Below are 26,132 nucleotides of genomic sequence, written 5' to 3' on the forward strand. Positions count from 1 at the left end.
AGATTTGAGTATTATAATTCAGAACACATTATCAAGGATATCGATACATAATAACATAAGCGAGAGCTTTTATACATCGGCTTTGAGAATATAAGCTACTCTATAAATAATTATTTAATTAATAATTTAAATATATATATATATATATATATATATATATATATATATATATATATATATATATATATATATATATATATATATATATATATATATATATATATATATATATATATATATATATATATATATATATATATATATATATATATATATTTAATTTTCTTAGTGAAATGTTTTTTTGGTGTGCTCTACGTATATCACTTTGTCATGATTATAAATGCTGATGATTATTTATTTATCATTATTATTACTATTCAATATTTTTTTTTATTCAGTAAAAATGAATAAAGTCGGGCACCATAATAATTATCATGTAATTTATCTCTCAAGCGCTTAATTTAAATACAAGTTTCATTGAAGAAATGTACGTAGATTGTATCTCAAAGTGAGAATAATAATATTTAATATTATTACTTTATTTATTTATTTATTATTATTGTTTATTATTTTAATAAATAACCACTAGTTAAATCCATAAATTACGTAATGTATTAATTAATATAGTAATATACACGTTTTTTTTATTTATTTATTTGTTTCAGCTCTGCCCAAAACGATACGCGTGAAGAGCTTTGTGCTATTTATAATCATGTGCATTTAAATTAACTATCATTTTCCTTGGCGTTATTATTATTATTATTATTATTATTATTATTATTATTATTAGTGAGACTCTCTAGAGCAGTTATTCACTCGAGCATTCAATTCGTTCGTGGCCAATGAGAGTCGGATTTTTTTTAAATATATATATTTTATTTATTTATATATTTATACCTTTGTCTTTTTGCACAGACTAAATATTTAGCAAAGCTACTTTTATTTAATAAATCATCAACTTGCCTCGAGATTCAGCGATAAAGCTCAACACATTTTTAATTACATTATCGCAAGCTTAAAAGTACGATACTATGACTTCAATCGTGTCTTACTGCCATAGAAAATCCCATTTTGCCTGATAAAATGTCTGTTTATTTTATTACTCATTTATTTACGTATATATTTATATATTTATTTATGATGATGATCGATATAAATAATATATTTAGATTAAATACTTAAACAATAACATTTATTCAACTTATTCTCGTTCACTTTCTCATAATCTTCCGTTTTTTTTATTTGCCTTTACTTACTCTCTAGGTGTCAGTATATTTCAAATTTACGGCTTAGGTAAATACTTTTTTTTATTTTTCAGCTTTTTTTTAAGCTTGAGTACAGAGAGATGTTCCGGTTGACTGGAATACAAAGGTGATTCTCAGCAGGTTGGAGCAAGCCTTTTACGGGTGGTGGAGATACAGAATATACGATAGTGGATGGCGGTTGTATTGTCTTTTGCACTACATAACAAAACGACCAGGCAACTGAGAGCATTTTCTCTCCCATCCTTTTGTCATTATTATCCTCAAATTTTTTTATTTTCATTTATATAAGTATAATATATATTTATATAGAAGTTTATATTTTCCTCTTTATATGTACACCGGAGACTCCTGGCCGGTCAATAGTCTAAACATAGATGTGGGCATCGTCTTCATGAGTATCTGTCGGCAATTAAAAATAAGTGGAATAGTTAATTAAATAAGTACGTAGGATACTTAGTAATATTAATTGGTTAATTATTGATCCATAAAATAACTACCTCCCCAACAGACGTAGCCAAGAGATTAACGATTTTCTCATGTGGCACAGCAACAACACTCTGATTGTTAATCTCAATTATTCTGTGGCCCACACGCACGCCACCTCTCTCGGCAATTCCGCCCCTCAGTAAACTACATATTACACCATTTTGTACACTAAATCCTAGTTGATACTTAGTATCCGGCCTCTTAATCTTCACTTCAACTACTGGAGCGCATGGCACAACCGTAAGCTTAACTACTGTCTGATTTTTAGAATTTTTAATGTAAGTCTGGCACGTTGATAGTGGTAATCCTACAAGTGATACTCCATTAATAGCGATTATCTGATCGCCGATGTTGAGCTGACCGCAGCGTGCCGCCGCTCCGGCTGGCGCAAGATTTGCTATCACTACTGTTGGTAGCATCGAGCCCCAGCCAGACTCAACAATCACCACACCTAGAATTTCCCCTTTAGCCTTTGGTACCACCACCTAAAATAATTTATCGCGATGATTAAAACAATTAATCCCCAGACAATTATCAACAATTAAATCTGATGGTACTGATAATCATCATCATAATTTACCTCCTTCTGCATTTCTTTTTTAGCAAACATCTGCAACTCATCGCCGAATATCTCTTGGGAGTTAAGTACCTCCTGGTAGTCCATTTCCTTGACGAAGCTGTGGTCCTCGATGCCATTAGCTTTGAGAAACTCCATATAAGCAACTTGAAAGGCTTGACCGATACTCTGAGCTATAAATTGAGCTTCTTCGCTTTCAAACACGTGGCAAATCATCTTTGGTGTTCTGTTTATCTTTGGAGCCTCTTCCATTTCATGAGGTACAAAACGCCTTCGCGCCATCAGTACCACAAGATCACCGATGTCCGCGATATATGATATTGTTCTCAGTGCATGGTCCATCATTATCTCTTTTAGATCTGTGTTTAATACCATTATTTTTTCTGTTGATATAAAAAGATCCACCTCCGCACTGGGTTGGGTTTCACCATCTGGCGCCTATAATTATAAATAATTATAAATTCACTTAAAATGGATTTTAGAACAAAACTTTTAAAGTTTAACATTCATGTTATTTACTCACCAATGCCTAAAGTCAAGCGAGCAGCATGGTAAAGCATAATGAGTTAGTTAGATGAGTTTGCTTTGAATTTTTTTATTTAATTAGTTATATTTAATGTTATTAATAATTAATGCTTATGTAAATGATAACAATAATAATAATACTAATACACTGTAAAAAATCGGGAATAAATTCGGAGTATATGTAGATTTTAATTGAATATAAATTTACTCCGCCACTCAGAGTTCCGGAGTTTAAAAAAAATTATCGAGGACCGAGTCAGTATGGAATTTTTTCAGCGGAGTAAGTGTAGATTTTATTTAAATTTGAATTTACTCCACAACTCGTTCTGGAGTCAATGAGGAATTTTGAATTTTATTTAAATCGGCATCAACTAGACCCGGAATTCTAATGATAAAATAAATTCTTGGAGTAAATTTCAGTCTAAAGAATGAAAAATTATCCGCTCCCGATTTAATCCGAAAATTTTTCAGTGTAATAACAATAATAATAATGATAAAAATTAAAGGATTAATTAAAATAAATGTAATTAAATTTAAAGTTGCGAATGTAAATAAGAGGACGATGAGCTCAGTCTTGATGAGACTTGCAAACCGTTTTCTATTTCGTACATAGAGTACCAGGCTGTGCATCAAACAAGTGTACATATATATGTATGTAATTATATATTCATATATGTGTATTCATCTCTGGTACATGTGTTTTTTTGTTTTTTAAATAAAATGCTAGCGCATAAATGAAATATATTATCATGTGAAGCATTTCTAAATTTTATCTCGATTGCGATGCATAGTATAAATTAATAATAATAATAACAGTAATAGTAATAATAAAAGCATTCACTTTACAACATCAAAGCGAATAAAGTGCACTCATATCACCATCATCATCAATGACCATCATATATGTATTGTATAAAATAATTAAATAATAAAATAATAAACCGGTAACTCAGTGTACAATTATTGAATTCGGTTTGCAGTAAATCGAGACGAGTCATTTGAAGATCATTGTTATTAATTAATAATATAAATATAACGCCTCTTTTTTTATAAAATAATTATTTTATTGCTGGTGTAAAATTATTTGCAATTAAATAATTATTTAAATATTTAAACATAAAGAGACTGTTAGATTTAAAAAATTAAATTTTGTTTAAGTCAAAGAAGAAAAACCAACATGCCAAACTCAATCAAATTTAAAATAAATAAATAATAAATCAAGCATCGAGCACTGGTGATAAATAATCAGTCATCAAGAGTCAGGAGACTCGAAAACTTAAGCCATGGGATAAAAATAAATAATAGATTGGTTGTAAAATAATAAACACAATAATAAATAAATAATTATTAATTTAATTAATCAGAGATTAATTATTAGGGACAAGCTGGCGGACCTTTATCTTAGTGACAGCTTCTTCAACCATGTGCTTCTTAAGACGCTTACGGCGTTTGCGTCCCCCTTCCTCTTCCACCTCGACCGAACCGAGAAAATGAAGTCTGAAAACGGTGGTTGGACCGATCGAGCCGCCGATCGGGGCCAGCTTTCCTGAGGACGAGGTCTGGGATGACGATCCCAATTGCTGGGTCTCCACCTGCTGCTGGCCCCCACCGGCAACACTCCCTATAAGTTCTTCACTCGAGTCGCATTCATCCTCGTCAATGCTGCCCTGGGAGGCCACGCTGCAACGGCCATAGCCATGCTGGCCACTCCCATAGTTTAAGAGCGACTGCATCGGCACCGGATCCGGGAGGACATCCTTCACCGAGTCGCACGCGCGCGGCAAACAAACAGACAAACAGAAAGGCTCTGCTAGTCACATTGCCAATAGCATCACCAAAGGAAACAAGGCAATGAGCCAAGGCTTTTTTTTTCTAAATCATTTTTTTACTTTACTTGACTTTACTTTAATTAATTATTATCAGTCTTATTTATTTTTTTGTCTCTCTTATGCTTTTAGAAACCTGAATCGCCTCAAAATTCATTGGACAATCGCAATAAGCGCAATTTAAATTTATTTGTCTATTATAATTATTTTTATCCAGGATATTTATAAATCATCTGTCAATTAATGTCATTATTAACTTTCCGTATTTATAAAGTACAAAGATTTCTCATTAAAAACAAAAAAAAATCTAAGTACGTGACTATTTGCACATTATAGTTTTAAAAAAATACTTTTAATGTTTCCCTTGTATTTTAAAATAAAAACGTTTATTTATAAACTTTATAACGTCGATATCTTTATAATTTACTGAGAAATCTTCATACGTTGTAAATGTCACTGTGTCACTAAAAATTGATTTACAAATTCCTGTAAAAAAAAATCCAAATACTTAGTTTGGATTTTTTTTAAACCGACAAATAATTTTAAACTTTCAAAATAATTAACAAGCTCTAAATTATAATTTTATATTTTTATAATCATCAAATTAAATAAATTTAATAACTTATACAGCAGCAATTATAAAAAATAATTTTAAAGCCGATAAATTTGAGCTATTTTTAAAAATTTTTATTTTAAATGCTTTAAATATTCTAAGATATTAAAAAAAATAAAAACCGTAATGCATTATTGTAATTGTAAATTATATCTCTGCAAGATGCAATTTAAAAAAAATTATTTAAATGCCTTAGCAGCATATTTCACAATATCTACTCAATAATAATAATAAATATAACATCAACATAAATGATTAATTATCATTGCTTTAAAAAATAATAATTAATTATACAATGATCCGTAGCATTACGTTATTTATACAATTGCCACTTGAATTATTTTTTTTTCATGCCAATAAATAAAAATAATAATAATTATTAGTGTAATTATAATTATAATATTAAAAAACAATAATCTAATACAGTTATTTTCAATGACAATTTAAATAAATATATAAAAAATGATTATTAAATTTTTTGTTTAATTATTTTATTTTTAAACACAACGCGTACGTGTGTGTATGTGCAATTAAGCATATCGTGAAAAAAAAAAAAAGACATTTTTTTATACTACTTTACTTTAATAAATAAAAAGACCTAAATTACTGGCAAGCATTTTTGAGAGCAGACGGACGGCATTTTAACAAAGAAAAATTATAATTGTAATAAGAAATTTAAAAAAGAAAATAATAATTTTTATATTTAGAGATTTAAAAAATACTTGAAAAGTTGATAAGAAATAAATTATTTAAATAATAATAATAATAACAGACCGACATAACATACAGACAGACAGACAGACAGACACATAAAAAAGATTACACTGAGAAGATGACAGTGTTCGGTGGTCGGGTGGTGTTCGTGATGTGAGGAAGGGGGTCGCTACACTGAAACATTCAGGCCTCTTTGCATAGACGGCCATCTCACATTAATTTTTATGTATAATTATATATATATATATAATAGTAATAAGTATGAAGATAAATATGTATGTATATAATAATAATAATAACAATAATAATTATTCAAATTAAGGGTATTCTCAGAAAGTGCCCGCCAATTTTTAAAAATATTCAATGACTTCCAGCTGTCATGACCGAAATTTTTATTAATTAATTAATTTAAAAAAAAATTAAAGCATTAATTGAAAAAAAGATAACGCGATTTTGCCGAGATGGAGATTTTTTAAAAAATTACTGACAGTTGACATCAAATAGGAGTTAAACCTTTCTGTCAATACGATAATTCAAATTGTCATACTTTTTAGGCTGAAATTTATTTGCCAAATTTCGTTTAACTCCTAATTGATAACTAGAAGTAATTTTTTAAAAAATCTCGATGAAATTGCAACTGCGGTGTCTTTTTTTTTTTAATTAATTAATAAAATTTTGACAGCGTTATGACAATTGACATTCATAGAATATTTTAAAAGTGAGGGATATCTGAGACTGCCCTAAAAAAAATAAAAAAATGAAAAATGATAAATAAAGAAACTGTCAATAAGACAATCGCCGTTTAGACTTAAATTATCTTTACTCAGCGTGGCTCCTCCTTTTTATTTATTTTTATAACACAAATCATTCTGTTCAATGCACTAACTAACTAAATCAATGCACAACTTAACTATTTTAAATATTTTTCCGACTATTAGTTCTATATTTATTTTATTTTATAATAAATGGAGCGTAATTATCATTTTCTATTTAATTGTAACACTGAGCAAATGCAATGTCTAAACTGATTATAAAATTTAATTAATTGCCAACATGTATAAGAAGAACGTCTTTTGCACAACCATAGAATTTACACGAATTCAAATTATTCAAAAAAAAAAAAAAACGTATCTACAATAATCTACACATTATTTAAAATTTAAAAAACCAAGACGATCTTCTTAATTTAAATTCATTCTCGAAAACCTATTGGCTCAACTAAAAGTAGTAGTAATTAAAGAAGAAACATAAATAATTAAATAAATAACGAACCGACTATTTGGATGATAACAACTTAATTATTTAAAATACAAATAAACAATTTGTCATTCACTGTCTCTTCAAATAGTCGGTACTTCTCTCTAATTAAACGTTATTACAGCTTTTCAAATATATACTAACAATAATAATAAATAAATATATATTTATGTATAATTACACTGTAAAAAATTTACGAAGTGAACGCAGATTAAAACCGAAGTGAATGCGGATCGGAAGACTAAATTTATTTTTAACTCCGGAGAGTTTATTTGGAATTTAAACTCCAGATCGGAGTGAACGTTGGTTTAAATAAAATCCCAATTACTCCCTATGCAAAATGATTTTTTCTGAAACTCCGGAACTCCAAGTGGCGGAGTAGAGGGAATTTAAATTTAAATCAAGTCCGTAATCACTCCTGACTTTTTACAGTGTATTGCACTCAATATTTTAAATTAAACGGCAAATAAAAAAATCAGTGGTCAAGCATTCATTGCATGCTAAATTTACGTTTTTTTTATAAGATCAAATAAATATAATTAAATAAACAAAATAAATAAGACATTTAACTGATTACAAATTATATAGCAACCGAGTATATATATATAATATACATAATATATACACATTATTACGAATTATACAATTTATCACAAAGGTTTCTGATACGATCAATACTAAAATTTGATTTATAAACAAAGAATATATAAATATATATATGTAGATTTAAATAAAATAAATTATTAATAAATCTAATTATCAACCAATTAGTACAATTATCCAATAATTTTGCCGTTTGATTTATAATTATAGTAATTAAATTAATAACCCAACAGAGAGCTCAAATCAAGAGACTAGTTTCCATCGAGAATGAATATTAATAATGATGATAATAATAATAGTACAGTTATTAAATTTAGTGTGTATTATCGTCTCTCTGTGGTATATTATGACATACCTTTATCCTAGATACGGCTTCTTCTGCTTGACACATCCTCGTGGATTTAGTCGGTTGGCCCTCGCAAACAAGTTGCGTTGATCCGAGATATCGCGCACGAAACAGTACACCCTCAATAAGCACTGATGGATCATCCAGTAATCCTGTAAGTGGTATAGTTACACGTGATTTAATATTTTGATCCTCACTGTTATTTGTTATTAATGTTCCAAATGTTATAACATAATCGGTCGACGCGCGAAATAATTTTATGTCATTATTTGTGAACGCAATGTTCGCTACTTCGCCCGGCATTTTTCAAATTACTGTTGTTCAAATAATAAAAACAACTCGCTGGATGTCAAGTCTTACTCTTGTCAAAGAAAAATAGACACTAGTGTTATAGTCAATTGCTCAATATTATTTTTTTTTATTACTTTACACGTCTCCCCACTTTTTTTTTTATTATTATAACTGATGTTTCAACTTGTTAACGAATAAACCAAATGATAATAATTTAATGAGCGTTTAAATTTCATATCTTAACGATTAATGATAACTTGGTATTGTTTTAGTGATAAAGACTGTGATTTTATAAATTTAAAAAAATACAATTTATATGAGCAATGAAAACAACGGCGGCTTTAGTATCGTAAATTAATAACAAGTACTTGTTGTTCTTGAAGGAAGCCACTTTAAATCAGAGATTATGTATGACACAAAAAATAATATCAGAATACGTTCGTAAACATAAAAATTTAACCGGTAGGATTTCTACGTACGGACGTCGCCGATCGAGAGAACGCAAATCAATGCGCAATCCAACAATTAACTTTATTAAATGTATGACGTAGAGAGGAAATATACATATATATAAGCGTAAGATCTTATTTAAATTATTAAGAACGAGGTAAAATATCAATCGTCAGTACGTTGTTAGATGATTAATTATTTGCATGCTTGTTATAATGCAGAATAAAAATATTTTATTGAGGAAAAATACATACCGGTTAGTAAATGTTGCAATTCCACCGTGGCGGCATTGAAAAATAAGGTTTAAGATAAAAAAATAATTATATAGTAAGTATGTTATTAGTTATAATCATATTTTAGTTGTTATCAGCACAAGTTTTTTTTTTACTCCCAAATAATTCATGCGTTGATGAAGACTTTCATTAGTATTTACTTTTATCAATTTTTTAATGATAGATATCACGAATTTTACCTTCTTTATTTCGGCTTTTCTTCTTTCCCTCTTTTTCCTGTAAAAATAAAACAATAATATTGTTTATTGTCAATTGTACGATAATTATTAACAAATAAACTAGTTTCTAAATTTAATTTTGTGATTTTGACAATTCAGCCACGTGCTATGAGGATTAAAAAAAAATTTTTACGCTAATTCGAGCATTTGAAAAATAAAAAAGCGTCTGCCCTATTAGATTGGGAAGCCAGTGAAATAATTGTTATGATTGATAGATTAAAGGTGAAAAAAAAGTTGGATAATAATAGTATAAATGTCAAGATAGAGCGAGCATGATAGAGATAGACGTAGAGATAAGAATAAAATAAATATTTAATGTATTCTACGAATGCAATAGGGCAAGCCAGCAATTAAGTGAAAGCATAGTTTAAAAAGTTTTTTTAAAAAATGATATATTTTGTTTGTTTCAAGATAAAAAGGCAGAAGCTCGTTGAGAATGCCATAAGCCGAGTAACCTCGTTCATCAGCGCAGAATAATTGTAACTGATGAGAAAAAAAAAATAATAAAAGTAAATAAATAAAATTTAACAGAGCCTAGAGCATAAGGGCATTTCATAAATAATAAAAAAAGGCTCTATGAACAGAAATGTTTTGAGCGTTCTGAGCACCTTTTTTGCCTTGCCGTTGGACTCCTTGAGGCTTTGAGTGGGCGAGGGAGAATTTTTAACCGGGGAGATCTTCTGGGGACTCGGTGAGGTTTGAGTAGTGGGCGATGTCGCCTCGCGTTCAGACGTCGGCGACTGTATTACAGTGACAATAGGAGGCGGGGATATGGATGACGACGTTGAGGGCAGGGGCTCGGGTGGCGTTAGCGTTTCTAGTGGAGCTACACTCAATGTTTTCGGTGGGGTTTGCTTTGGTGTTACGACTTTGGTACTCATTGGTGGTAGCATTGTCCTAGTTTTAGGCTTCCGCCACCCCTGCATCAATACCAAGTACGAAAAGTTATTATTAGTCCGAGTTCTTTAACCAGCGATATTAGCACGCGACTACGTGCATTGAGGAAGGAAAAATATTGTGCACCAATCACACACCATATAGAGATTAGAGATAGAATTTATTTTTCATTTTTTAATTTTTAATTTATCGGGTGAGTCAGTACCTTGTCATCATAGAACCCCTGGTCGTCAGTTCTCTGTTGGCCGAGGAGCCGATCGGTTTCCAAGTCGGTGTCGGCTTCCTCCTCGTCGACGACTTCCTCTACCTCGACTTCATTCTCATCCTCGACTCGGCGCGCCTCTGAGTCCTCGCTGTTGCTCTCGGTGCAAATCCTCCGCCTACCATCCAACATACTACTACTTAGTTAGATGCGCTTGGCGCACTGTCAACTGAAGATTAAAGTCTATAAAGTTGTCATTAAAGTGTACCTGGGTATCCAAATGGGACTGACGCTCGGCTCGGGCGGCTCTTCCGAAGGCGATTTTACTGGCAGCGTTTTTGTTTTCTGCAGAGCCATTCGTATATCTTTTATTGCTGCTTCAACCTCACCGCCGATTTCCAAGTTGATACTTTGTCTGCCTTGGGGCGCGGGAGGTGGTGGAGTGCCTAATGGATCTAACCCGTCTAAATTCAACTCATTCGTCTCGTAAGAATTTTCTTTCTGCGCTATAAATAAATCCGGCGAAGTTGCTTTCAACGTCTGAAGAATGTCTTTCGTAACATTTAAGCTGACGTCTTTTTCATTATCGATATCAGTACCAAGCATATCGTTTCTCGTCCTCTGTATTATTTCCTTCTCTATTTCATTTATCTGACGTTTCATTAACATCACCGTGGGATTATTGTTGTCAGTATCGCTCGCGTGACCACTCGACAGACCGTCCTCGAGTACCGGCATGCTCGTGTATATTCTCAGTGAGTCTGAATTGTTACCAAGATCGCCAACAGACCCGAGTAGTCCGCTTGCCGGTAATAGTTCATTGTCCATCATCATTAGTGACATTTCACTATCAAGATCACCGCAATTACTGTCGCAGTCTGTCGTTTCCGGACTGAGGGTAAAATTACGTGAATGCCCGACCTGTAGGCCTACTTCAGTTTCACCAAGATCTTCACTGCTCCCAGTGCCCACGGACAAATCCAGGAAATTGTTCTCATGCTCGATCTAAATTTTAAAATTTATTATTTCCATAATTTATTTACATACTTTATTATTATTTCCCTTTTGTTTTATTATATTACACTTACAGAAGGAGGAAAGTCCGCCCGCTGTTTCTTTGGTGATTCATGTACCATAACTTCTTCTGTATTTGGTAAACCGCTGGCTAGGCGCTGACCAACATATGAGTTTCCGCCTTGTCGCCGTAACTCGTAGTCCAAATCCTGTAAAAAACATCAATAAAAAATTAATTTATTTTATAATAATAATAATTAAATAAAAAACAAATATAAGCAGACAATTACCTGAAACGGAAACGACTCGCCGTTGTTTTCTTTTTCCTCAGTAGGCGCAGGGCATTTGAAAAACTCTTCCAGTACTTTTCTTGTCTCAGAAAATTCATACAAATAGTCGAAAGTACTGCCACCGGGCGCAACGAGACTCGATAAATTATCACTACTGAGAAAAGACGGCTTGAGAAAATCTTCTTCCTCCTCCTCCTCTTCCTGTTGTGTTTTAGACTCATTTGATTGTGTCACCAGATCCTGTGATGTGGATATTTCTTCAACCGAGTGTGAAGTTACTATGAGATTGCTGTTGCTTTTCTCAGGTGTTGGACTTGTCGTCGTATCAACTAACACTTCAACAACCGGTTCCTCTTTCGCCGTCAAATAATCAGTCTCCTTTTCTTTTTGGTTTGGCGTCGTTGGTAAAATTCTTTGTGGAAATCCAGGTCTTGGTGTCATGTATATCGAGGGTGATGACAATATATTTGGTAATCGTGAATTTTCACGTACACCATAACGACGTGGACTACCGGAATACTGAGCTATTGGTAATTCTCCAATGACCCTTGCGACTTTGTGATTTCGTTCCGGTGATGGTGAATTAACTTCGCAGTCACTCGCGGGTGTAATCACCTAAAACACAAACAAACTTTTATAAATTTATGCGTTTATACATTTACGTAGATATTAAGCGCTCATATATATTTAAGTTAATGAGCAAAGTGACATAGTAAATAGTGAATTTAATTAATTCAACACATGCTAAGACAACGTCGCGTGGAATGTTAATTAATGCAGCTGTGAGTAATGTAAAATATACAGAGTCACACAGCTGGTTCTACTAAGAAGACAATGTCTTGACAATTGAAGCAATTAGGATGTAATGTACCTTGAAAAAGTCTGATGTATTTCTCGGATACATTGACGTAGGGCTCGGTGAACTACCGACACTTGAGCCAGGTGGTTCCGGTGGAATTCTACTGCTACGTTGCTGCTGCTGCTGCTGCTGCTGTACGTCATCTTGATCAGAATTCAAATAACTCGTAGTATTAATTTGCGAGTTTGTGGTGGTATTATTTGTTGTACCAAGATCCAATCTAAGTCCCTGCCAATTGTCATCAATGTCATCAAAGACAACGACCTCACCGTCACTGACAATTGCCATACTTCTTGCGGGTGTCGTATGGTTTGATTGATAGTCAATACAATTCTTTGGTAATCCACAATCAATATCTGTTATACTTTTCGCCACCGAATACTCTACATTATTGCTATTTAATACCGAATCATAATTTATAATACGATTACTACGTGCAGCCTTTGGTGAGTCATAGTCGAGAATTGATTTTGTTGGATTACGACGAACTGAATGGACCTCGGATGAAAATACTGTTTCGGTTATTTCACGATTTGCTCGCTGTCGCCTCGCTTCTCCACATCTGGTGATGATAACAACAAGAACAATAATAACACTTGGTACTAATAATCATTAATATTAATATTAATTATCCGCATACCTGCTTCTTAATTCCCAGACACTTTGTCGATTGGGTGATTTACTATTTTTCTTTACCGTCAACTTGTCTCCGGTGGACTCGTCATTAGGCACGGACTTTGAAGAGGTAAGAAAACGAGGCTTCCTCGCAGCAACTTTACCTCTGCTCTGTGAGAATACTTCTCTTCCACCAGCTATCTCAATAATCCTATTAACGAAACAAAAAAAGTTTATTAATAAAATCCAACTGACATAAAATATTTTATATTTATAGACCTATGTTGCCTGTGTATATATGAATATAAAATACGTATTAAAAGTGTGCCAAACAGTTAACTGTTGATTCAAAGAGTGAATTCAAACGGGTGTATATGAAAAGTTGTTTTTGTTTATTTTTTTTTTCTACCCTTACCACTTGCTAACCACTTGTTAATGAAAATGAATACAATGAGCGCAAACCGCACAGACTTGAGGCTTATAAACCTCCGAAAAATAAAATATAATAAAACTTTGATGAATTTATAATAAATAATTATTTAAAATTAATATGTAACAATAAACTTGTATAGTTATCTGTGTAAAATGACAACAACTTGACGTATTTTGGTTAAGATCCATATCACAGTCTGTTGATATGGCTGTGTTAGCTCTTGCTCCGACTAACAAACAAAAAAAAATGTTATTCCTCCCACTACACGCGTGTTTGCGTCAACGAGAAATTTCTTTCTCGACGCTCAATGCGCTGCTATCGCGACTTCCTCTTTTTAAATTTAAAATCTATATATATAGATGTTTATATTTGTTTTAACTTTTTATAATCTCTGTTATTGAATGTACACACAAATATTTACACTTGTTACTTATAGTGAGATTGGGTGACAGTGTGTTCAGCAATGATTGGGAAAACGATAAGTTTAAGTAAAGAATGCATAAATTAATAAAAGACGGCGTGGATATAAATATAAAACTAAACATAAGGTTTTAAATTCAAAACCGATTATAGAATGACATCAGATTCTGCCCGATACGACTCTTGTAAGCTTTCAGAACAACGACGTTGATACCCAAAAAGTTTAAGCCAACAAGCCTCACGAGCTATTTTTCTTATCAAAGTATTTAACACACTTTAATAAGTGTATCAAATGTCTTAAATAAAAATACTCCGCTATTTTTAGGCCTACAAATAATATAAAGTTATTAAGTATGATACTGAAGTTAGCCGACATCTAAATTTTTTTTTCTACGATAAATTATATCAAAAAAAATATTTTTAAAAAATTGCACTTATAGTTTTTTTTATTCTCTACATGTGCATATTTTTAGTTTTTTTTTTTCGAATAGATTTTTTGAAAAAAAATCTGCAAAGTTTAATTGTCTGTTAACTTCAGGATCATAATGAAATTTATAAATGAATAAAAACTTACCGGGAATCCCGTAACTTGTAACTTCTGTCGCCTTTGGCGGAAGTTAAAATATAAACAGGGCCTTCTTCAGGGCCGCTGTCATCCTGCTGTGACTGTCCTTGATGATCACTGCCGCCGAGACTCCCGTAGTTCGGCGCATCTTCACTGCGTCCTGATGCTGAGGACGATGAGCTGGAAGACACTGGTTTGGTGGTGGTCATCATTCCGTGCTGCTGATGCGACGTCAATATCTGCTGCTGTTGTTGCTGCTGCTGGTGGGACTGGGACTGGATCTGGGCCTCGAATCCCGGCATTATGCTTGCCGTCCTACGGGACAGCGAACCTGATTTTTTCCTGCGACTCGTCGCTCGTTTTCTACACCTACGAACGTAACTTGGAAGACTTAAAAAAAAAGTACGAAAAAAAATCTAACGAAAAAAAAAGCCAACTAATAATAACAACAAACCAGCAACTAAAATTAAAAAGCAAACGTGTTGTATACTTATAAATTAAATTTAATTAAAACTAAAACAGAAGTGGATTTTATGGTGAGATAAAAAGAGGATCTGCGTTGAATGCGGCACAACAAAAGATTTGAATATATTCATTTTGAATAAATGTATTAATTATTTTTTTTTTTTTTCAGCCTGATTCCCTTTCTTTCTTCCTTTTAATTATTTCTTTGTGGTTTATTTTTTATTTTTATTTTTATTTTATAAAAATAAAAAGGGAACGAGGCTAAAGTAGGAATGGTGCGATCGATGTTGTTGCTCCAATTTTCGATGAGGAAGGGAGTAAAACAGCGTTCATGGAAATGCGGGTATGCCTGTGCTGTACATGCATCTCGTATAAATGATGAAATCGAGTCACGAGGGAGCAAAGTAAAAACTATATATTAAAGTAAAAAATACTAGCTGAGTAAAGAACTAGAATAACTACAAGAAAAATAATAATATGAAATATCTAGTATCTAGTGTCTAGGATCTAGTGGTATCCAGAACTCAAATCGTTCCCTCGACACACATAATTCAGTAGCAAGTTGTATCCTTTAAATATCATGACAAATGCGCCTTACTCCTATACTCCGTGGGCAAGAGTAGGTGTGTATGTTGCATCAACAACTGAAAGCCACCAAAGCGCGCATGTTGGTCTCGACACACACGTTGACTTGCCTGTCGGTGTTGTTGTCGTGCTCCAGGTCAATCATGTCGATATGAGGAAACCCACTTCCTGATCCTCCTGTTACGACGCTCGTCGACGACGACGAGGACAACGACGACGGTGTAGTGACCGGCTCCAGCTTCTTACACGTTGAAACACTGCTACGACGGTCATGCGGCTGCTGGCTCGTCGTCTTATGATGCGATCCTGCCCCCGACTGCGGGGGATGACCGCCCCTAGGCCGGCATTTCGGAAATAGTCGGTTTAAATCTGCGTTCTCTAATATCAGACTTGTCATCGCCACGTCCAGTTCATTTCGCCCAAGTCGATGTCCATCCTGCAACAAAGTACATCATATTATTGATCATACCGCTCACTGATAATTACAGGCCTTACAACTAACTAACTCTTACTCAATACTGTTATATTGTATAGCAAGTCTAGACGATAGTTTATGACAAAAAGGATTTCTCCAGGTAATTATTGTGTGAGGTTGAGCGTGTAATCTATTCATCTGTTGATACTACAGTTGATTGTCTGAGTGATATGTGAAAACACCACCAACAGACAGAATCCTATTTGAACAGTGAAACCGCACAGACCACCAGCATGATTACCTCATTACTTGTCACGTGGATTTTATTATCAAACTTTAAATACCATCATCATGGCAATTATACGTTAAAACTTTTTTTTAATTCTTTATTCTCATTTTCACAATTGCAATGAAACTCAACAGACACTTGAGAGGTCGTTCAAATGCAATAGGAAAAAAAATTTTAAGTTAAAGTTTGTGTGAGCGCAGGCCACTCGAAACTTGATTGAATCTGATGATTAAAAAAGTAGATAAAAAAAAAAAAGTTGGCTAATCTAAAAAGAAAATCAAGATGAAGCGGTTAGATATCCGGTAAACGTTTAAGCAAAGTTAACTCGCGATAACTTGGTCATTGGCTCCAGTGGAAGCAGCAGCAGCAGTAACTGTCGATGTGGCAATTAAGTCGACGAGATTGACTCTAATTGTAAGAAGAGACCCCGACAGAGAAGAAAATTTACGTCTACTTAGTCCTGCATATTTCACTGAAATGGAAAATTCAAAGACGTGTAAAAGGGCTTGTGATCGCGCCTGTGAAGATGATCTTTCATCTAGCTTTTCCCTCTTTCATAACTTGGAATTTCTATATATATATATATATATATATATATATATATATATATATATATATATATATATATATATATAATCAAGACTAGAAAAACTTCTAGAGTGCATCTGTGCTTTTCCCAACTTTAAACTTCTTTATATACGAATGAACGCACTACTACTTAAATTCTTGAAGCTATCCTGCTCTTCAGGTACTGACAGACAGACTGAAATTCATTTTTCCCAGCAAACAAATTTCCACTGCGATTACGATCAACGCCAACTTCTGGCATTACTCTGTTTTTCATACACTTTCCTCGTATACTAAACTTGTCGAGCTGTAGTAACGTACCAGCAGCTCTAGTAGCATCACCAGCACTAGCAATACCACCAGAATCTTCTTTACGATTTTATTTTCATTTTATCTTTTTCTTTGCTTCCTCTTTGGTACTCTCTATGCCCCAGCCTCTCATTTCTTCTTTCACTTACACTTCTTTCCAGGTTTAGTTATATATACTTACATACAGACATGTATGCATATATATATATATATATATATATATATATATATATATATATATATATATATATATAGACGAACACAGGCAGCCTGACGGCGTCAGCGACTACTCAGTGACAATTTCCACGTCGACGACTCCACCCTCACTCTCAACTCTACCACACCACTCTGCTGTAGTTTCAAGCGTCGACTTTGGGGAAACTCCAAAGTAACTTACTAAAAGGGGGAACCCTAAGACGTCTCACATTTCACGCGTCAGGATGTAAACACTCCAGACTTCAGTGTTCCAAGTCAAAATTAATTATTATTATCTAGCATTAAGTTAAATTGATTAATTCAATAATTATTTTACAACTCTCGTATCTACTTTATTTTAATTTTTTCTACAATATTTTTCCCAAGTCAGTTTGTATTTACTCCTACTGCTACCACCACTTGTACAGCCCCAACTATTGGCAATTACATTAAATCAAAACACGATTGATGAAAAAAAAGCAAATAAAAAAAAAAATATGATTTATCATTAATGATAAATGATGCAAATGAATCAATTCAGCAGGTGTCATTAACCACCTGACATTTTGGTATCTCCTCGCTTTGCTACTCTGAAAATTAGTTGTCGATTTCAATTGCTTTTGACACTGACAAATGTATAGAAGAGTACAGTGTGGTTATAGTGGTAGTTGCACCAGCAATAGAGTCCAGAGTATAAATTGCCTGAGTGTACTCTCACCTCCAATCATTTATTCATAATTATCCTGTCGGATCAAACGCAAGCTGAGGATATTTTATTTTATATAATATCTTTATTGTCAAGCAAACGTCTGTTTTCATTGTCTATTTCCAACTACGTGTCAATCCATCCGTGACAAATATCGTCTTTTAAAATATTCTCTTGTGTTTTTATTTACCGTTAAAAAATAGCTAAATAAATAAGAGAATAACAAACTAAAAGAAACAACAAAAACCCGTCAAGTAGGTGTAGCTTTATGTCTAGTTCGCTGGAGTCGTTTCCTTTTTGCGTTCACTCAAGACAAATCACTGGAGAGGAAACAAGCAGGAACGCTTTTGATCGATTCGAGGAGAGACCCTTGGGAGTCCTGTCGAAGCACTAACGTAACGAGAATCAGACTAGGTGTAGGAAGATATCGCTTATACCTATATCTAGCTGCTAGATGAGGTGTAGGTGTAGGTGTAGCTACAGCTACAGAGTAGGTGAAGAAGAAAGATGAGCAACGAAAATGCGGTTGAGCCAGAGAGTTAAAGAGGGTGGTGGCAGGTGGCCTGTTAAACCGCGCTATTTTCTTTCTACTTTGTCGCTGTGACGAGGGTCTTTCAAACGCTCATCCAATGAAATTTGTAACAACTTCCCATGGCTATCTTGCTTGATATCATCACAAACCATTTTTATATTTTTAAACTCATAAACATTGTAATGAGGCAATACCGCCCAAGTCGTTAATCTAGATTTTAAAAATAGAAGAATTCAAAATTTCCTGCTACAAATTACTTGATTTATTATCATCATCATCATCATCGTCGTTATTATTACTATTGTTACTATGACTGCAAACGATTATAATCTAATTTATTACCAAAGCATGCGAATGAGAAATAAGCTTGCAAATAAAAATAATGTATTTTTTAACTGATAGGGAGGGGTCGTAACCATGAGGAACAGGCGGCACGTCAGTGGAGGTCGACATTGGTAGATGAAGAAGGGTGATGGCTGCTAGCTGATAGCAGCATCTTTATACGATTAACATGGAGTGTAGTTCAATTATTACTAGTTTAGTGTAGAAAATTAAACTCCATAATTTTTTTACATGTGTAGGGACTGACACACAACCTTTGGTAAGAGAGAGAGTGAGCAGGAGCACGATGGAGGAATCAATAGGAGGTCACTGGCACCAACAGATACAATCGGTAAATTTCAAGTGCTCGTGGGCTCAGCTCTCGTAGGTAAGCAGAGGACCCATATTCAATTGCACTTGAGCAAGTGTCTCTGTATACTGTGGCTTGTTCATCCTTTCAGGCTTTATGTATGTATATATATATGTACATACAGCACTCACTCGATAGCACCCTTGCCTTAAGCATCGCCCTCAGCGAGTCTCAAGCGCTTTCATCGTCCTGGCAAAAAGGACGCGTCGGCGCCGACGCGACAAACGATTCGTTAATTTCTCGCCACTCATATATATATATATATACAAGTAGAGAAGTAGAGACGAGTAAAGAGACTTTAATGTTGGATTTTCCTCTTTTCACTGGCAAACACTTCTGCACAGAGCTTTCAGGGTTTTTACAATCGACAGCTCTGTACTGGCTTCCCAACTGTCCCCGATGTCGTAGCTTGTATTACAAGCCATGGGGTGAATTAGTATAGACACGATAATACGCTTTAGATCAATCGGATGAGTCGTCAAAGATGGTTAAAAAAAAATAAAAGCTGCTGTGGAAGTGAAGGTAGTAGTTGCTGTGGTGATAGAAATAGGAGTAGTGGTGCTGGAACTGGAATTGGTAGTGGTGTTGATGATGTTATGGAAGGTTCTGGTGAAGTATGTAAAGCTTTGCGATACTTAATTGGTATACGAAAGCAAGATAGACGTAAAAAGCTGTCGAAACTCTCTCAAAGCACTCTCTGGTAGAGAGTTGAACGTGTGCCAGGTCTGACAGAAGAACAGTGTCGGCACAAAACGAGTAATACATTGGCAGATTGTGTGCTAGGATGAGTTCGAGGCACCCTCTCTCACACCTTTGTTCTCGCTCTTGTGCCTCTACTACGGCTGCTTCCTCTATCTCTATCATTTCCGTATTCTATCTCGGTTAAGCTCTCTTTACACATACATCCAGATGTCTTTATTTCTGTCTCAGTCTGTCACCAGACTGATGTCTCCATAGAGAAGAATACCCGAGTTTCACTCGTCTCTGTCTGGTACAGTGGTGAACTTCTCTTGATTCTATGCTCAGTAGTACTTGTCTATACAAGGGATTCTAGTGGGTGAAAGTGTGCGCCGGAATTCAACAACGACTGCATGGCAAACGGGCTTGCAAAAAAGAGAAGCAACCACCACACAACGTGTCTCGCGTGGCCGAGACTTGATCGATCGATTCTCTTCCAGTCGGCTATTGCCAAGCTAGCCCCGCTACTGTATTTTCTGTTGTTGTATATTATATGTGCCACATGGATATATCTATTCTGCATACGATGCCCCGGCTGCTATTGCTGCTGCTACGAGACAGAGAAGAATTGAGGTCTCGATAGAATAGCTGATGCTTTATATCAACTTTTATTTTTATCCTTTTTTATTTATTATTTATTTTTTTACAGTCAACATGACCATTTTATCTTACCAATTTATCTACCGTACTCTTTCATATGAGTTATTATACTTTTTATTCGTTTCCTCTCTGCAAAGTGTCTTTTAGTCAATTTCAATTTCGCTTGTCTTACGATTCATTTTTTCCACATCCTCATAAAATATAAACTCGACAATCCACTCGACAGTTTAATTTTTAAAAATCCATCGGCAACAAAGTTTACGAGCCCGAGTTTAAGCTTCAAACTCATTAATAATTTATCCAGTTGGCATAAATAAAATGCATTAGCATGACATTAAATCGTCGCGCTTGATATGCGGGGCTGTTGCACTCAGTGCTTTTTTTTCTCTTTTTATTATTAAAATTAACCGTCTTGCTTTATACTTCTAACAGCCCATTTTATTATTATTCTCTCCAATAGTTCACTTGTACAAGTTTATCTACATATATTTATACATATGTACTAGTATTTATTACCGGCATATATATTCCAAAGCACGAATTCTCACGCTCGCTTACGACCAATCCATGATGAACGTGCTATTAATCGAAATTTCGTATATCCGATTGCTCCAGTCGTGAATTCACAGCATTGTAATACACATATACAATCCTCTTCATTTCCCCCAAACTCTCTTTCTATTACTCATCTCTCTCTCCATCTGTCTCTCTTCAATATTGCATTTCAAAACCGTTGATCGCGTCGACGCGCATTAGGATACCCGCATTCACGGACGTTGATCGGCTCGACAGAGATCCTAAACGAAATCCACCAAATATGATAGAACGAGATAACTATTCCACCAGGAGGTTCATAACAATGGCAGAGACCGAGTACGGATGGATATATGATGACGACGACGATGATGATGATGATCATTACGAGGACGATGTTGGTACGATAGAATTCAACCTACACCAGATTTCACTCCAAATTGTTTGACTCGACATTTTTCTCATCAAATGGTGTTTTGACTATTTTTTCACAGCTTCCTCTTTTATTTTATCACTTCGCCTTTTTTTTTCAGTCTTTTTTACGCTCGTTACTAACGGCTCCGAGCTTCCCTTCCGCCCACTATTTACGGATTATCGCATGGCTCTCTGAAGTAAATAAAATAACAAATCAATCTGGAAAAAAAAATCAAATCAGAGAAAAAAAAATGTAACACACAATAAATGATAAAAATAATAATAAATGTACGGCAACACCCGATGCTGATAATTAAAAAATGTTTTACAAATATAAATGTATAACAAATTACAGCAGGGTATTGATTTTCTAACTAATCATCAATTTTAACGGGATGAATATTTTTGAAGCCTAGGAGCGTTTTCTCGTGGTCTTATGCACACGATACGACACCCGTAGTATTCTGTAGGTAGAACGTATACTTAGATGCTTTTTATATCGATTTTCTCGAGTAAAATGTTCTGCTGTTCTGCTGCGGCAGGTGCGAGGTTTACCATACCACGATGGTGTTTACAGGAGGTAGTAGGGAGGAAGACTACTACTACTACTAACTCGATTGAGGGTTTTCTTACGAGTTTTATGTCCATATCTCTTCTAGTTTACTCCAATACCATTCCTCTTTATACAGTAGTACGGTATAAATATAAATATATGAGCATGAGTAATCTATGTGGGCCCATATATATTCACCAACTCAGCACACCAGTAGTTAGCAATACATTGGGGTATTATATTATTCGAGAGAGAGCATGAGTCATATTACTCGCACATGAGCGGAAGAACCACCGTACAAATGACAGAGATAAAGAAAAGGGGACATTAACCGGATTTCCCGAGGACACGTCATTGTCATTTCGGCAATCTGTGATAAAAAATAATAATTTTAATTACAAAATGATTTTCAATTATCAGTATATGTTTAATTGGCTTGGTTGATATTTTTGAAATAAATATTAAATAAAATGTTGTTGCGAATAAAAGACTGTATGGTATTTAGCAAGTCAAATAAGGTCTTGTCGCCATACTTAGCTCGTCATGGTCTCCAGTTTTAGCTTTCCAATGGCCGAATATTCATGTGTTTCTTTGCCGTTTAAACGTGCTCGAGACACCGGAAAAGGGTTCAGCACGATTAATCAGGTTCAACCGCACCCGATGTAATAGAAATTCAATCAAATTAATATAATAAAATAAATGATTTGATTAGACATTAGATATCACGGAGAGTTGATATTAAATAATTATAGCATTTGGAATAATGAACTGCAAAATAAAATAATAAATAAATATATACATTGGCAAGCTAAAGCAGCGTGTCTTGAAGAAAAAGGGAATCGATCCAACACATTTAGTTGGTGGATTTCACGTCAACGAAAAAAACATCGGTGAACTCCAACCAGATGTCCTGGTTACGAAACTACTAAAGAGTAAGAAACTTTTGAGTTAAAAAAAATATATATTTTATCCAACAAAGCTATTTACTCTTGATCACGTTACCTTTTAACTGAGATTTAGTCACACACTCTCTTTTCCTCTTTATCTCCTGTCTTCTTGTTTTTTTCTCTCTCAATCTTCCAGCACTTGGATTTTCTTTATCTTTTTCTTTTTTTGTTCAATCAGACAACTATCACAAGCTATCACTGCAGCGACAATTTAAACCTCGCGTAATTCGAGCTCACGAGTTGATGAATAATTAAAATTGTTTTTATAAAACAAATAATTTTATATTAACCAAGTTAATTATAATTATTTTTATTAAATTGTGACACAATGAGACACCGGAATAAGCTACTCCGTAACGTTTCACGATTGTAATATTGTAACTCTACAGGAGCACGGGTATACTTCGACACAAGGGTGGTGTTTCACCAGAGAGACACGCAAGAGAGGGGTGACCCTGGCCGGCTTTAGCAGATGGCGCTGTAGAGGGTAGTTTTATGTATATATATACATATATGTAGACTATAAGACACCCCCAATATTCCACGATCACTTTTTACTACCCTGTCAACATGACTTTTATTACATGAGGTGGCAGCGCAAAGAGACTAAAAAATATAAAAAAACAATCGTTACTATCCTTACATTATTCAACGGACTGAGTAAAAAATTATTCGTCCAATTTAATCTCCAGGATCTACTGATAAAACCACCCACTGACTAAATCATAAAAAAGTATCAAATAAAAAAAACTGGTAATGAAGGTTGTCAATATTAAATTTGAATTTTTCGCGGCTGGATGTCGGAGCGCCAGTTATTTAAATTATTTATTTTTATTATCTAGTGTATATATATTTTTTTTATTTTTATAAAATAAAAAAATACGTCTGCAATAGACTTGAAACATTATAACGGATGTTTATTATAAATTAATAAAAACAAGGTCTGGTTGATAAAACAAAACCTCTTATTTTTTAACAACTTGAATAACATCTTCATCGTGCATTATGTGTTGGATACCAACTCGCTGAGGTGAGTATTTAGTACTGGTACCCTGAAAGCAAATTTATTTATTGAGTATGGGAAAAAAAAAGTTTAAAGAACTGTTGATTTAATTTAAATAAATACCCAGACAAGACCATATTTAAATTGGGCGACGAGAGTGCGATGAATTGCGTGACAGACATGTTCAACAGTAACACCTCGTCTTAGAATTAAACAGTCATCGAAATCTGGAGGCTGTCCTGGTTTTTTAGTGTACACTCTGATCAATGATAGATATTCCCAAAGAATTTCCAGTAAAAAGTCCAAGTTTAATTTCATGTTACAACTGAAAATAAAAAAAAATATTTATGATTCTTATTGATAAAGAAATAGAATTGTTTTTTTTTTTTTTTTGATTAAGCAAATATACAATTACTGACCTAACTACGACACTATTGGGCTGCCTGGCAATTCTATCAACTTCTTCAATAGAAATCTGGTCAATCTTATTATAAACATAAAGACAAGGAAGATAAACTCTGTTAGCATTGATAACGTCGATTAATTCATCAGCAGTGCAGTCTTCGCGAAACAATACTTCAGCGTTAAATATTTTATATTCATGAAGGATCATCTGAACCAGTTTCTCATCACATTTGGTCAATGGACAAGTTGAATTGAAAGATAAACCACCGCCTTTCTTTATTTTAAAATAAATATTTGGCTTTCTTTTGTTCAGCCGAATGCCCACTGACTCCAATTCCTTTTCCAGTAACTGCCGCTGGACATCTTGCTTGGTTGCATCCAGCATCATTAGCACCAGATCAGCTGTTCTCGCCACAGCAATTACTTGTCTTCCTCTACCTTTTCCCTGTTAAAATAATTAACAATGACATTCATGACAGCTACCAAAATTTAAATTAACTACAGATAAATGGTCACTTACTTGAGCAGCTCCTTCAATGATACCGGGTAAATCGAGCAACTGTATATTAGCACCCTTGTACTCAATAACTCCAGGAATGCAAGTAAGTGTCGTAAACTCATAAGAAGCTGCTTCAGACTGCGTATGAGTCAGGGTATTTAATAACGTAGATTTACCCACTGAAGGGAAACCAATAAGAGCGACTCTAGCATCACCGGATTTTAATACATCAAAACCTTCTCCTTTCTCTGATTTTTTTGTCGGCTCCAAAAGCTGTGATCTGTATTTTGCTAGTTTAGCTTTCAGCAAACCAAGATGATACTCCGTTGCTAAATTAAATTTAAAAGTTCATTTAAATAAATAAAAACCGTTGTTTAATTTATTATTGTATTTGTTTATTATTAAAATAAAATTTATCAACATACTAACCTTTATTTTTTTGTGTACGAGCTATTTCTCGCTCAATTTCCCCAATTTTTTCTAGTATACCCATTTTATTATTTTAATTTTTTGAACTTGAATAATAGTATTAATTTATCTTAATATGTAATTAACTATTTAATTAGCGAATGTCAGTTACAACAAAAAAGAGCTCTGGGAAACTTAACCTATAGTTGGATCAGCAAGAGAATGGGATTCGGGTATCTTCGGTTCTGTATTTGAATATTTAAACTCTACGTTATTTGATGCTGACCCGAATCATAATCTCTGGTTGATACGACTATATATTTAGCATTAGTGCTGGGCTTGATGATAATAATATCCGAGAAATAACAACTGGCTCTATCGTGATGGTTCTTTTTTCATTAATAACCATCATCGCGTTTATTTCATGAGCTAAGTAATTCAAATAATAAAATTTTAAAAAATGCACATTTGACAAATTTAAAAATAAATAAGTGCATTTTTTAAATTATTTATAATTT

The 26,132-nt window shown here is 33.8% G+C and overlaps 2 protein-coding genes and 1 long non-coding RNA gene across 8 annotated transcripts; 1 reads left to right on the forward strand and 2 right to left on the reverse strand.

The window, feature by feature from the left end:
• Positions 1-1,289: 1,289 nt before the first annotated feature.
• On the reverse strand, positions 1,290-23,713 carry LOC103568874 (uncharacterized). Of its 6 annotated transcripts, XM_053737500.1 has the most exons (17): positions 23,355-23,713; positions 15,920-16,245; positions 14,769-15,128; positions 13,367-13,552; positions 12,739-13,288; positions 11,868-12,482; positions 11,652-11,786; positions 10,832-11,568; positions 10,567-10,756; positions 10,073-10,384; positions 9,426-9,462; positions 8,222-8,364; positions 4,248-4,610; positions 2,852-2,857; positions 2,332-2,766; positions 1,763-2,236; positions 1,290-1,664 (listed from the first exon to the last, which is right to left on the reverse strand). In XM_053737500.1, the coding sequence occupies exons 2-17, from the start codon at positions 16,204-16,206 to the stop codon at positions 1,593-1,595; spliced, it is 4,902 nt and encodes a 1,633-aa protein (XP_053593475.1). In that variant the 5' UTR covers positions 16,207-16,245; positions 23,355-23,713; the 3' UTR covers positions 1,290-1,592. The 6 variants fall into 6 exon arrangements, with proteins under 6 accessions (XP_053593475.1, XP_053593473.1, XP_053593474.1 ...); XM_053737498.1 differs by lacking the exons at positions 2,852-2,857; positions 4,248-4,610; positions 15,920-16,245; positions 23,355-23,713 and having other exon boundaries at positions 10,567-10,741; positions 14,769-15,207; XM_053737499.1 differs by lacking the exons at positions 2,852-2,857; positions 4,248-4,610; positions 15,920-16,245; positions 23,355-23,713 and having other exon boundaries at positions 8,222-8,343; positions 14,769-15,207.
• On the forward strand, positions 8,516-10,038 carry LOC103568873 (uncharacterized). The gene is made up of 3 exons (XR_548894.2): positions 8,516-9,079; positions 9,175-9,280; positions 9,876-10,038. It is a non-coding gene; the product is annotated as an uncharacterized LOC103568873 (long non-coding RNA).
• A 477-nt stretch (positions 23,714-24,190) lies between the features above and the next one.
• On the reverse strand, positions 24,191-25,981 carry LOC103568871 (developmentally-regulated GTP-binding protein 2). The gene is made up of 5 exons (XM_008545876.3): positions 25,636-25,981; positions 25,228-25,535; positions 24,722-25,152; positions 24,426-24,627; positions 24,191-24,351 (listed from the first exon to the last, which is right to left on the reverse strand). Exons 1-5 carry the CDS (start codon positions 25,697-25,699, stop codon positions 24,265-24,267), a joined length of 1,092 nt encoding a protein of 363 aa, XP_008544098.1. The 5' UTR covers positions 25,700-25,981; the 3' UTR covers positions 24,191-24,264.
• Positions 25,982-26,132: the final 151 nt, after the last annotated feature.

The sequence above is a fragment of the Microplitis demolitor genome, chromosome 3 (assembly GCF_026212275.2).
Source record: "Microplitis demolitor isolate Queensland-Clemson2020A chromosome 3, iyMicDemo2.1a, whole genome shotgun sequence".
NCBI lineage: Eukaryota > Metazoa > Arthropoda > Insecta > Hymenoptera > Braconidae > Microplitis > Microplitis demolitor.